This window comes from Piliocolobus tephrosceles, chromosome 19, assembly GCF_002776525.5.
Source record: "Piliocolobus tephrosceles isolate RC106 chromosome 19, ASM277652v3, whole genome shotgun sequence".
In the NCBI taxonomy this organism is placed as follows: Eukaryota; Metazoa; Chordata; class Mammalia; order Primates; family Cercopithecidae; genus Piliocolobus; species Piliocolobus tephrosceles.
This window is the reverse complement of record NC_045452.1, coordinates 11,497,960-11,511,913: the sequence shown is the minus strand read 5'-3', so window position 1 is coordinate 11,511,913 and position 13,954 is coordinate 11,497,960. Positions and strand designations below refer to the sequence as shown.

The following is a 13,954-nucleotide window of genomic DNA, read 5'->3' as shown; positions in this document are numbered from 1 at the left end:
GGCAGGGTAGGGAGGGGACTTGTGGAAGAGGGAAAATGTGAACCAAGCCTTGAAAGAGCCAACCAATTTTTTTTTTTTTTTTTTTTTTTTGAGACGGAGTCTCGCTCTGTCACCCAGGCTGGAGTGCAGTGGCTGGATCTCAGCTCACTGCAAGCTCCGCCTCCCGGGTTCACAGTATTCTCCTGCCTCAGCCTCCCGAGTAGTTGGGACTACAGGCGCCGCCACCTCGCCCGGCTAGTTTTTTGTATTTTTAGTAGAGACGGGGTTTCACCGTGTTAGCCAGGATGGTCTTGATCTCCTGACCTCGTGATCCGCCTGTCTCGGCCTCCCAAAGTGCTGGGATTACAGGCTTGAGCCACCACGCCCGGCCTCCAACCACTTTTTAATACTGCAGCCCAAGTGATGTTTCTGAAGTACAAATCTAATTATTTCATTTCCCTCTTTAAAGCCATCGGGGATGAGAAATATCAACACCCACTTTGTTTTGTGAGATAATGGTGCCCAGCACACAGTGAGTAAGGAAACTGAGGCTCAGGATGGGACCATGCTGTCTCCAAAGCCAGCTAGTTAATGGCAGAATCATACTAGAACTCAGGGCCCCTGGGGTCACTGCTCCCCAGCACCTCAACAGCCATTCTTGGCTGAACTCACTGAGCAAAATCAAGGTGCCAGCAGGACTGTGTGCCTTTCTGGAGGCCCTTGGAGAGAATCCATTTTCTTGCCTTTTCCAGCTTCTAGAGGCTGCCCACATTCTTTGGCTTATCATTCCTCTTTTCCTCTTTAATGGCTGATTGAATCCTTCACACATCACATCACTCTGACACTGACCCTTCTGCCCTCCTCTTACATTTGTTAGGACCCTTGTGATGACATTGGTCCTACCCAGATTACCTAGGATAATCTCCCATCTCAAAGTCCTCATCTTAATCCCATCTGCAAGGTCCCTTTTGCAATTTAAGATAACATATTCAACAGGTTCCAGGAATGAGAATGTGGACGTCTTTGGAGAGCCATTATTCTGCCTACTACAGATATAACCTGGCTGTTACCACCAAGGGTTGGAATGAGGATCATTCTGGGACTGCTGCAAGAGGCTGGAAACTGGAACCAAGCGCTACCTTCATGGTAAGAAGCCAGTGCTGGAACAACACTGACTGGAGCATCAAGCAAAACAGGAAGGAGCAACTCCTTCTACCCTCCTCCTGGCTTCGAGTCTCTCTCTAGCTCCCCTTGTTGGCGGGACCTATCAGAAGGCCAGCTGGCTAAGGAGGACTGTAGTTTTGCAGTTTCAGTTCCAGCATCCCAGAGCTGAATATAGAAAGGTGGGTTGGAAGCTGAGAGACAGTAGCTTAGTAACTGACAAAGATGCCACTAAAAAATTCAGTTTAAACAAGTGACAGCCTATGATTACATTGCATTTAATAAAAAGTTCAAAGCTCCAATATATAATGGTTTTTATAAACCAGTAAGAAAAAGCAACCCAATAAAAGTGGGTAGATAAGAATGAAAAATTCACGGGTACTGTCCCATCCTGTCCAGTCCCATCCCACTGCCGCGTCTGCCAGCCATGAGCTCCACGCAGTTCAGCAAGGGCCCCTCCTCATACAGGCTGTTGGCTGAGGTCAAGAACTGGCTTCTGTCCAAATATGACCCCCAGAAGGAGGCAGAGCTCCGCAGCTGGGTTGAGGGACTCACCGGCCTTTCCATCAGCCCCGACTTCCAGAAGGGCCGGAAGGACAGACGGGATGATCTTATGCACACTCATGAACAAGCTACAGCCGGGCTCAGTCCCCAAGCTCAACCACTCCATGCAGAACTGGCACCAGCTAGAAAACCTCTCCAGCTTCATCAGGACCATGGTCAGCTACGGCATGAACCCTGTGGACCTGTTCGAGGCCAACGACCTGTTAGAGGTTGCAGCTGCAGGTGTCTCTTCTTGCCCTGGCAGGGAAGGCCAAGACTAAGGAGCTGCAGAGCGGGGTGGACACTGGCGTCAAGTACTGGAGAAGCAGGAGCGGAACTTCAACAGCCCCCCGTGAAGGCTGGCCAGTGCATCCTCGGGCTGCAGATGGGCACCAACAAATGTGCCAGCCAGTCAGGGATGACTGCATATGGCACGAGGAGGCATTTCTATGACCCCAAGAACTAAATCCTGCCCCCCATGGACCACTCGATCATCAGTGTCCAGATGGGTACAAACAAGTGTGTCAGCCAGGTGTGCATCATGGCTCCCGGGACACGGCGGCACATCTATGACCCCAAGCTGGGAAACAACAAGTGTGAGAACTCCTCCATGTCCCTGCAGAAGGGTTACACACAGGGCACCAACCAGACTGGCCAGGTCTTGGCCTGGGCCAGCAGATATACGACCCCAAGTACTGCCCACAAGGCACAGTGGCGGATGGGGCTCCCTCAGGCGCTGGCGACTGCCTGGGCCCGGGGCAGGTCCCTGAATATCCCCCTTACTGCCACGAGGAGGCTGGCTACTGAGTCTCCCAGCATGCTCTCTCCCCACATCATCTCCCCATCTGGGTTTTTGGGTTTTTCTGTGTTTTCATCTCTTTTTTTTCTTAACCTGTTCAGTGCTGACAATCAACCGAGGGTCTGTGAGTAGTGGCATGGGATCAGGCAGCGGGGCTTTTTTCTCCCTTGCCTTGGTCCTTCACAGGACTGAGCCACCCGGCTGTGGGGGAAGAGGTCAAGGCCGTATCCCGCTAAGTGTTGGGTGAGGGTCCCTGTTGGCACCTCCAGGCTGTGGGCCGAGCTGTGCCGGGGAGAAGAGACCTGGGCTTGGAGGGAACTGGTCCCCAAAGGTTTCCGCTTGCCTCACCTTTTCCCCCTTTTGTCAGCTGATCAGTTTGTGGGTTTCTGTACCCACTAAAGTTTCAGGACGTATTAACAAAAGAAACATACATTTTCTCCCCCCTAGGAATGGGGCGGGGACAGTGGAGAGGGTGCTGGGAAATGAGTCCCTTGGGAAACGGGGCCTGGCCACAATGCTAACTATCTCAGACTCCCAAGTGGCTGGATTTCCCTAGTAACCTCAGACCAACAGATCTCAGACCCTCAGGCCTGCCCTGGGGCCCAGTGGGGAAAGTGAGGCCCATACAAGGAAGTGGAATTCTGAGGTGTGAGGGCTAAGCTTGACCCCCTCTCCATGCTAACTCCCCACACTGTGGCCTCAGTAGGTTTTGTTGTTGTTGCCCAGGCTGGAGTGCAGTGGCGTGATCTCGGCTCACCGCACCTCCACCTCCTGGGCTCAAGGGATTCTCCTGCCTCAGCCTCCCAAGTAGCTGGGACTGCAGGTGCTCCACTACACCTGGCTAAATTTTGTGTTTTTAGTAGAGACAGGGTTTCGCCATGTTGGCCAGGCTGGTCTCGAACTCCTGGCCTCAGGCGATCTGCCCACTGCAGCCTCCCCAAGTGCTGGGATTATAGGCGTGAGCCACTGCGCCCAGCCCCTCAGTAGGTTTTAAGGAGCCTCCAGCTCTCCTTCTCCCCTTCTTGGCCTGAACAGCTATACTGCTGCATCTCCCCCCGCCACATGCCCCACCAAGTATTGCACAGGGACCAACACCCAGGGGCCCTGCTCCATGAGATAATGTGAAATACAACTGTGGACCAAATGCAATAATACCTCTGTTTGTAAGAAGAGAAAAAAAAAAAGAAAAAAGAAAAATTCACAATGGCCAATAAACATATGAAAATACTCTTGATCCCATTAGTGAGCAGGGAAATGCCTTAGGGTCTAGACGCAGGAGAAGGAGGACATCCTTTTTGTTTAGAAGATAATCCTAATCCTTAATTTTGGCACAGCTGAAACACAAATTAGCACACCAAGAATGAATGGATCAATCAAGAGCAAGAGTTCTCCAGGTAGGAAATAGGAAGACTGGAACATGAACATACAAACCATGCTAAAGGAAGAGCCTTCTTGGGCAATGTCCAGATACATGGAATTAAATCTTTAGAAGAACAGTCCATGCAGTGTCTGCTCATTGTAGAGCTCTCAGTTCAGAAACAATAGCCACTTTCCAGAGCAGTGCTAGAGAGATAGCTCCGCCCACTCTTGAGAGCCCCAGGCCAGTCCCATTTCCCACAAGCCAGCTGTAACAAGGAGGAGGAGTAAGTTTGAGGTGTGGGGTATTGAGAAGGGCACAGGGCCAGGAAAAACAAGTTAGAGAATCTCTAGGCACCAGTGAGTCATGTTGATCATATCACAGATCAATGTCAAATGAGGTAAAATAAATGACTAAAGTGGCCAGGGTACTTCTGGGCTAGCACACAGTTGTGTAAAGAGGAGTTTGTCTTTTATCTTATTCCCAAACCAGCACAATTTGTCTTCAGTGACCCTTACGGCATTCTTGGTGCTGACAGTGAGTGGGTCAGCTTGGTCTTTTCTGGAGGATAAATAGAAGAGCAAAAAGTATCCAAAAGAAACCAGATAACGAAAACCTGAAGCCTGAAGACGTTTTTCTTGTGTGTCAAAGTCCTAATTTTAGACCCAGTTGAAGGCTCATTATCCAACATATTACAGTATGGAATTGTAACTCTGCCACGTCTAGAAGGAACTGTCCATTACCAGAAAGAAAACAGCCTGCTCAGTCAGTCTTCAACATTCATGGATTACGGTGATGGTGAAAGTGTTTCTTGACTTTCAGTCAGTTGCTTTTTGATCTCTCTTTCGAGTCACCCTCAGAGGATACCTGGGTACTCATTTTTCTTCCTGGTTACTCTCCTCTTTCTCCATCCACTACCCACCCCACCCCTACCCTGAGTCCTCATTCCAGTCTAGACTGTAGGAACAGTCCTGGGCCTTCTTCTAACTGTAGCATAAACCAGACCAACAAACCTTTCTCTTGAGGGTTCTGATAGTCCCCAGTCATCCTTCCATGACTTATGCTAAGCGGCTCTCTCTCTCTGGGTAAAAAGGGCGAGGAACAAAAGGATTCTGTGAAACAGGAAATCCTTTTCTTCCACAAAGTCAAACCAGATACTAGACCTTTGGGTTGGACATAAGTTTATTTGCATGTTTGAATGCTGCTATGTTTTTATGCTTCAGAAGCCAGGCTGAGATTACAGGTTGAGTGTCTCTTATCCAAAATGCTGGGACCAGAAGTGTTTTGGATTTTGGATTTTTTTGGATTTTGGAATATTTGCATTATACTTAATAGTTCAGCATCCCTAATCTGAAAATCTGAGATCCAAAATGCTCCAATGAGCATTTCCTTTGAGCATGTCGGTTCTCAAAACGTTTCAGGTTCTGGACTGGGGATGCCGAGCCTGCACTAAATGGCTCCTCCCTTCGTCTCCCCGCGGGCCCTATGTTGGCCCAATGTTGTAGTTAAGCAGCCCCTCCCTTCTGGAACTGCGAGTGCCAGAGTAACTCAGATGTGCCTCCACTCTAAGCCATAAAGAAATAATTAGCCACAGTTAACGGCCCATAATTTGTTATCTCTGTATCCTGTTCCTCAGGGTTCCCTCCTAAATTATCATCCAGGAAGAAACATAAAACTACACATAAAACTGTATTTCATAGAAACAAAAGAAATGAGCTCCTTGGTTTGCTTTGTCTCCCTGTGATTTGAAGCAGTTGGACTTCCTAGATGGAAATGAGGTTCATTGCCATGGATGGGAAAGGCTGCCGCACGTTGGTTTGCCTCATTATGATGCAGACATATGTACATATGTACATATGTACAGGACTGGCTATATAATTTGTGGGACCTAGTGCAAAAGGAAAGTGTGGGGCCCTTTGTTTAATATGTTAGGAACTTCAAGACGGCAACAGAGGAGCATTAAACTGAAGGTGGGCCCTTCTGAGTGTGGGGCCCTGTGTAACTGCAGAGGCTGCACACCTACTAAAGCCAGCTCTGCACGCAGAGAATGGTCTCAGGACTAGAAAGATGAAGGGAATTCTGCCCCGAGAAGGAGAAAGCACGGGTGAGGTGGTGAATGGCATGGCCAAGGACAGTGTCCTCTAGATGGTTCTCTCGAACGCAATCTGCTTGGCATTGGATATTGGAGGGCCCAAGGTTCAGAAAGGACAGGTATACATGAGGATGCTGGAAGGAAGCAGGGTGAAGGGTGTGAGAATGCTGGGATTGAAGGAGGGGTGGCATACAGCGGGAGTTCTAGACATGGAATCATCTTGTTTTGTTTTCATTTAATCAACCCATTTCTTTCTTTTTTTTGTTTTTTTCTTTTTACTGAAGTAGAATGTATCAAATTTAGATGAATGATTTTTTTCCCTCCAAATCTGCTTTTCCCATTTCTTCATCTTGGTGAATGTGAATCACTGTCCACCTAGTTGATCAAGGCTGAAGCTGGGAGTTGTCTCTGATCCCTCCCCAAGTTCGTAGAACATCAATTCTATCATCAGTGCCTCTCCTGAGCCCACACCTCTCTTTGCTCCATAACTAGTGAAACCACCATCATTCCTGACCATGGCTGTGGCAGCAGCCTCCTCACTGACAGCTTCTGAATCATGGAGACGGGAGTGTAAGTCCTTATTCTGCCACATGTTAGCTGAGTGAGCTTAGGTTGGGCTCTTTACCCCTCTGTGCCTCAGTTCCCACCTCTGTAAAATGAGAATCATAATACCTATCACAAAGCATGTTGTCAGGGCTAAAGGAAATGAAGACATGGCTGAGCGTCTTCCCTCTTGTTCCCTCTCCATCCCTCAGGCCTTCAGTGAAACATTTCTTTCCTTTCCTGACTTGCTCATGGCAGGTTCCCACAGGCCACCAGCCTGCTCTGCAGCCCTCATCACACTTCCCTGTCTTCTCTCAGCACTCCTCTCCATGAGGACAAGGAGCCTGGTTTCCATGGCCAGGGTGCCTCTGACATGGAGTAGGAGTTCACCTTGCTGTGTGACTGACATTCTCACATAGAATCAAACGTTCCTAGGCATGGACTCCCTGTAAGCTTTCCCCTAACTGTAAGTAAGTGAGCAGGTGACCACGTGACAGAAACAAATGACAAAGACCAAGACTATCCCACCAGATATTACATTAAGCTGGGGCACTGGAATGGCTCATCAGAGCAGATCCCTCTGTAAGAAACAGACCTAGGTCAGGTAAGGCCACCCAAGGAAGCCAGGAAACTGGGTGCTCCAGATCAACACAGCCAAACTCCCCAGAGAACACAGTGGGGCTGGGGCCAGGATGTGACAGCCTGGGACAGGAAGACACCCCAGAGGAAGGAATAAAGGTGGGACTCCTGAGTGGTGGGTCACCCTTTGTCCTTAGGCCCTGGAAGCTCCCCATCCAATGCTCCCCACTGAGGCCAACAGGGTAAGAGGTATGCACACTAGGCGGTTCGTGCCCTGAGTTGGTCAAGGCAGAGCAGGGGGACAGGGTGCGAGGGTTTTTTTTTCATGAAATAACATATATGTAGAAAAGCACATCAAACATATCTGTAGGGGTTGCTGAATTATAAACCTACTACTCCAAGACCTGGAGCATCCCTAGCACTCCAGATCCTCCCCAACCTGTTCTCCACATCCACCTAGAGACCACCGGGACCTCGGCTTTTGTAGCTACCATGTCCTCACACCCCCAAAGAATAGTTTCATTTGCCTGGTTTTGAACTTCTCAAAAATGGAATCATACAGCATATATTTTATTCTTTTTTCTACTCAGTATTCTGTGAGATTCATCCATGTGGCTGTATGTAACTACTTTATTGATTCGTTGCTATGTTATGTTTGTGGATAACTTTCACAAGTTCCTTATTCCTTGCCCTGTGGATGGACAGTTGTGCTGTTTCTGGCTTGTGCATTTTCCATGACTTAGTGTGAGACTTCTTCTGGATGGCTTGCAGGGGAGTGGGAGTCTGGGCTGGAAGGGAAGGTGGGGGAAGCAACAGAAGCAGCCCTGGGCATGGGGGGCACAGCAGGTGGGAGGGATCTGTGGGTCAAGCAGGAGTACTGAAGTGCAGAGCAGGGTTGAGGGTACTACAGAGGAAAGGGCCCTGGAGGGATCCTTGGACGTGTGCTCCTACTCTGAGACTGGACGGGGAACACTCCCCTCAAGGCCAAAATCAGGGTGTTTAGTAGGCATGGGCACAGCGCCTCTATCCTCTGGACCTGCTGCCTGACCCCAATTCCCTGTGGGGTATAGACCAGTTATATGCAAGAGAGGCCAGACAAGACAGCTTATTGCAGAATACTGCCCTTGGGGCTCAGAGGAAACACTAGAAATTGACCAGGGAGTCAACCTCTGGTGCCACTTCTTTCCCAGGATGGGCATCCATCAAGAGGTTTGTATTTGGGAAGTTCAGGGATCACTGGTTGCACATCCAGACACTGGCCCACATGGAGGTAAGGTGGCTGGAGCCCTGAAGGGAGGGGGTCTGCACTGCTGACCACTTGCCTAGATCTTGCCTGTGCTAGAAGCAAGGCCACCCATGGAGCCCATCTCTCGGAGCTTCAGCAGCCAAGGGCAGAGCTCCCTATCCTTGCCAGAAAACCTGTCCCTGGCAACACCCCAACCCCAGTATTTCTTTTTGGGGACTGTCCTGGCTGGAGATGGCCAAGAGTCCTTCCCACACTCTGAGAGACCTGACGTATTTCTCTCTTCTCTTGGGTTTGGCAGATATGGGTAAGAGGAGAGATGCTGTTGTCTTGGAGCTGGCAGGTTGGGTGGCAGACAAGCGGGGTTCCCACCACCTCCCATGGAGACTACACTGGAACGCAGGTGAGGTGCTGGGAATCAGTCACAGATGTTCAAGTGCCAGCTTTGGCAGGACCATTCTTTCTGCTGTAGATCAGCCAGACTTTGAAAACATGATCTACTTCCTCACTGGATCCTCAACAGCCCCATGGGCAGATCGGACAAAAATCCCCATAGGTTAGAAATTAAAGCAGAGTAGAGTGGTCAATCCCCACCCGGTAAGTGATTGAGGGCTAGAACACAGGTCTCACAACACTGGGTCAGGGCTTTGTCTGCTGGGTGGCACAGAGCTGTGCACAAGCAGGCACTTGCCTAGGCAGACCCTGAGCTCTAGCTTCATCATTTCATGTTTGATTTTCTATAGTGTAATCAGTCACAGGATCATTAACCCCCCTGGTGTCTGCTGCAAATGTATCTTAAGTGCCAATTTGTCCCTGCATTAGAAGGGAAGCTGTTTAGTTGAGGGAGCTCCTCCTGAGAAACAGTGAATTTTATGTTATTTTTTATTTTTTTGAGACAGAGTTTCATTCTTGTTGCCCAGGCTGGAGTGTAATGATGCGATCTCTGCTCACTACAACCTCCGCCTCCCGTGTTCATGCCATTCTCCTGCCTCAGCCTCCCGAGTAGCTGGGACCACAGGCGCCCACCACCTCGCCCGGCTAGTTTTTGTATTTTTAGTAGGGACACGGTTTCACCATGTTGGTCAGGCTGGTCTCAAACTCCTGACCCCAGGTGATCCACCTTCCTCAGCCTCCCAAAATGCTGGGATTACAGGCATGAGCCACCATGCCCGGCTGAAAGAGTGAATTTTAGTGAGCAGCTGATTCCTTCTTGCAATGGTGATTGCTTCATGCATGATTTACTGATTTTTGGAAAGAAACAGTCCTGTGTAAACCCAATGAAACAGCACTAGTACTTTAACATGCAGTGTTCTTTGGAATTGCTCTTGAACTCTTCTCTGCCCTGGTTTAGGCCTTTTATCATGCAGGTGGCCTCTTACCGCTCTTTCCACCTCATCTTGCCTCACCTCCCAGCACACATTTCCAGTCAGCCTGGGCCCAGGAGAGACTGGGTAGCGCAGCGGTTGAAAGCGTGATCTCAGGAGGCAGAGGGCCCAGATTCAGAAAACCATGGCTCTGCTGCTTCAACTTGCGGGGTGACCTTGGGCAAGGGGCTTAACAGCTCTACTGGCTCAGTCATATTAGTTTCAAATGAGGCTATGACAGGTTAACAGGAGAATTAAATGTGTTATTCGTGGAAAGTACTCGAACAGCCCTAGCCCATAACAAATACTATTATCATCTCATTCCATTCTCTGTTCAGAAACCTCAAATACCTATAGAATTGGGACCAGTGTTTGGCCTGACATAGGAGACTTTTTTGGCCTAAGCTTTTAACAAATGTTTCCTGCCTTTCCTGTTCACTAACCCATGCACTCTGGCTCAGATCCTGAAACCCACCCTCTTGTCTTGACTCACCTTGACCTCATCATATTGCCATGTGTTGATGTCACTGCTATCCCTCCAGGGGCAGGTTCCTTGCTCAGACGTGCATGTACTCTCTTCTTCCTCTGAGCTATAACTCCAACTAGTCAGTATCCAAGTTCCTGTAGCCACTAGTTGTGGAGAAAGCTAAAGTCATCAGACATGAAAAGTATTCTCTACACAACTCAACCACTTAGAAAAATCACTCTCCACTTAAACATCTCTCCCTCCTTAACATACTCTCCATCCACCATAGCCCAACTTTCCTCTCTGTTATGGATTGTGAGATGTTGAAAATACAACAAAACAGGTATCAAAGTACAATTTAAGTTTTGTAAAATATGCAGAATTTCACACAGTTGGTGAATGTGGTGTTGGCCAAATGCTCAGATGAGTGTAGCCATTGGCAAATAAGGATCTCAGAGAGCAGGTCCATTAACAAATGAAGGGGAAGGTGACATGTCTAACCAATTAGGTGCTTCCTAGGGGGACAATGTGAATATCAAAGACTAAAGGATTTAAGAGGGAAACTGAGGAAGCCCTTGACTAACTTTTCCTAAAATGATCCTGTGATTGGTTACACTGTAGAAAATCAAACATGAAATGATGTCCTATTGTGTAATCATATAATTTGGGGAGGGAAATACACCTAAAATATTATTTTTAAGAATTAGCCTGGTCAGGAGTGGTGGCTCATGCCTGTAATCCCAGCACTTTGGGAGGTCAAGGCAGGTGGATCACTTAAGGTGAGAAGTTTGAGACCAGCCTGGCCAACATGGCAAAACCCCACCTCTACTAAAACTACAAAAATTAGCTGGGCATAGTGGCACATGCCTACAATCCCAGCTACTCAGGAGGCTGAGGCACGAGAATCTCTTGAACCCGGGAGGCGGAGGTTGTAGTGAGCCAAGATCGTGCCACTGCACTCCAGCCTGGTGACAGAGGGAGACTGACCCTGTCTCAATAACAACAACAACAAAGAATTAGCCTATAGTTGCAATTACCTTGTGTTAAAACATACTTTTTAACAAAACAGTGGGAGATACGGGTTAAAGGATACAACATTTCAGTTAAATAGGATTAGGTGAAAGGGCTCTATTGTACCACAAGGTGACTTAGTTAATAACAATGTATTATATTCTTGAAAATCCCTAAGAGGGGAGATGTTGAGTGTTTCTCATCATAAAAAAAATAAGTATGTGAGGTAACACGTATGTTAATTAGATCAATTTGACCGTTCCACAATGTATACATATTTCAAAACATACTGTATATTATATATAATTTTTGTCAATTCAAAAAAGATACTTATTTCAATAATATATTCATTTTGCAAGATTAAATTCAGATCAAACCTTTTTCACTATGTGCTGTATGAAATGCTGGTCTCCATTTTCAATGGGTTGTCTCTAAGAGGCTTTTTCAGGTCCTGTTCTTTTTGGATGAGGGTATGTATTTATCTGCCTGATCATCTTCCCTAACAGGCAGCACATTCTTGAGAGCAAACAGTGCCTGAGACAGAAGTGCCATGTCATTTCATGGAATGGTGGAGGGGAACATGTGTGAGTCACCAGTGAAGCCTGTATAGATACTTAGCCTTCAATGACTTACTACATGAAGGCATCACAGGGCATATCCAGAGCTGTCAGAAGCCAAGACCCCCTGTGTACATATTGGTTACGGTCCTCAGCAATGAGGGGTGACAGAGTACCAAGGCAGAACAGAGAAGAGGCTTCCTGAACAGACAGCCAGGCTCTTGCTCTCAGCTTGATCTGGGCTTTTCGGGCATCAGCAGGGCCCTCTGAGGGCATGAGGTGCCTTGGAGGGCAGCAGGGTGACCCGGAAGACATGTGACTGGCATGGGTGATCTGGTAGTCCCAGGTAAGGAGAGGCAGAGGCCCCTCTGCCCTCACCTGGGGCAGCACACAGAAGCCATGCCCAGTGGCTTTGGGTGCTCTGGCCCATTCCTGTCTAACCAAGGTCAGAGCTTCCTACGACTGAGTGTCATAAATAGACTGACGATGGAGTTTCCCCCAGTCCCAGGAAGGGCTGGTGGGGTGTCGGAATTCAATTACAATATGGAAATAAGAGGTGAACTTCCTACTTGGGGTTGAGGGATAGGAGGGCAAACTTGGCATCAGCGTTCACCCCTGCACTAGGTGCTGACTGCATCCTGCAACAGAGGATAAAAGCGAGGAGCAGACGCTGTGGCCTCTCGGTTCAGGGGAAGCCCCGAGGCATCTCTGGCTGACAAGGCTGAGCTCAGTCTTCAGGCCCAGAACTCGTCCCCAGGTTAATGCCACCAAGCTGCGTGGGGGTGCAGGTGAAGCATGGCCACATAGACAGGTCCAGGTGGGGACACCTGATGCTTTCACAGTCTCCCCAGGTGCCTGAAGGAGGCCTCTAGAGACTTAGAACTGTATGTCCAAGGAAGCGTGTGTGGAAGGAAGGCAAAGAGCTGAACCTCAGAGCAGTAATGCCGAGGAAGTAGGTGAGAGGGCTGCCTGCAAAGTCTCACAGGCCAACTACAGAGACAGAAGAACCGGCAGGAAGGTTAGCAAGGTTGCAGGTTGCAGAATGGTTGCAAGAAGGAATGATTTGGAGTGGGTCTAGAGTGTGTGGCTGATCCCTGGGGACACCCAGTGTTGGGACGGCGGGGGGCAGCAGAAGCAGGAGGAGGAGGAGGAAGGGGTGGTGAAGCAAAGACCATATAGAGCTGGCCACTCTTTCTATTCGTTTCACAGTGAAGGGAAGGAGCAGGACAGGGTACTTGCTGGAGGCAGAGACTTGAAAGAATTTGCTTTGCAGGCGGAGGACTGGACAGCTTTAGGGACAGAGGAAGGAGCCAGCCAAACAAGGTTGAAAGAAAAAGGCTGAGGCCATGGTGGATGTGGGACAAAGTCCCAGGCCATCTATTCTGGCTATTTTGTCACTTACTGAACCATTTCTGTTCCCTAACTTCAAAAGTGTGAGAATTTCTGGCAGAAGAACCTACACCATGGCTTACTCTGTAACAGACAACAAAAACAAGTAAAGCTTTCTTGCTGAGTATTTTAAAAAACAAAACCAAGACAACTCACTAAAGGTGGTGAGTCAGTTACCTCTCGCAAGTGGGAATTTCACTTGTAATTGTGTACACTTTTTTTTTTTTCTTGAGATGGTGTCTTGCTCTGTCACCTAGGCTGGAGTGCAGTGCCACGACCTTGGCTCACTGCAACCTCCGCCTCCCAGGTTCAAACGATTCTCCTGCCTCAGCCTCCCGACTACAGGCGCCGCCACCTTGCCTGGCTAATTTTTTGTAAAGATGGAGTTTCGCCATGTTGGCCAGGCTGGTCTTGAACTCCTGACCTAAAGTGATCCGCTTCCCTCGGCCTTTCAAAATGCTGGGATTACAGGCGTAAGCCACTGTGCCTGGCCTTGTGTATATTTTTACATTATGTTAATGAACAGTATATTTTAAAATGCAAAATACAATTGGAAAGTTCTATAGAACCTTTTGTATAGTGAAAACAGCCTCCAAAATGCTTCTGTAAATGAAGAGGTTCACGTACTGGGTTGCTTAAAGTTCCTTACTGTCCCCACTTCTTGGCAGGTCAAGGGAGTGCCAGGAGAGCACTTCCTGCAGCACTGCCAGCGCTCAGATGCTAGAGGTCTGGCCTGTGCCCACTTCAGCAAAAGGAACGGTGTTTTTTTTTTTTTTCTTTTTTTTTTTTTTTTTTTTGACGGAGTCTCGTTCTGTGGCCCAGGCTGGAGTATAGTGGCATGATCTCAGCTCACTGTGTCCGCCTCCCAGGT

General features: G+C 48.5%; 1 protein-coding gene and 1 pseudogene across 1 annotated transcript in view; one reads left to right on the top strand and one right to left on the bottom strand.

Moving 5' to 3' along the window:
• The window catches only part of LOC111525371, a 35,302-nt pseudogene extending 31,623 nt beyond the window's left edge, over positions 1–3,679 (top strand).
• The window catches only part of HORMAD2 (HORMA domain containing 2), a 145,593-nt gene extending 131,719 nt beyond the window's left edge, over positions 1–13,874 (bottom strand). Inside the window, exons 1-2 of the mRNA XM_026448661.1 lie at positions 13,711–13,874; positions 10,154–10,290 (exon numbers count right to left, since the gene is read on the bottom strand). Of these exons, the coding sequence (XP_026304446.1) occupies positions 10,154–10,290; position 13,711 (138 nt within the window). The 5' untranslated portion in view covers positions 13,712–13,874. The remainder of the gene's footprint in view (positions 1–10,153; positions 10,291–13,710) is intronic.
• Between the last annotated feature and the right edge of the window lie 80 nt (positions 13,875–13,954).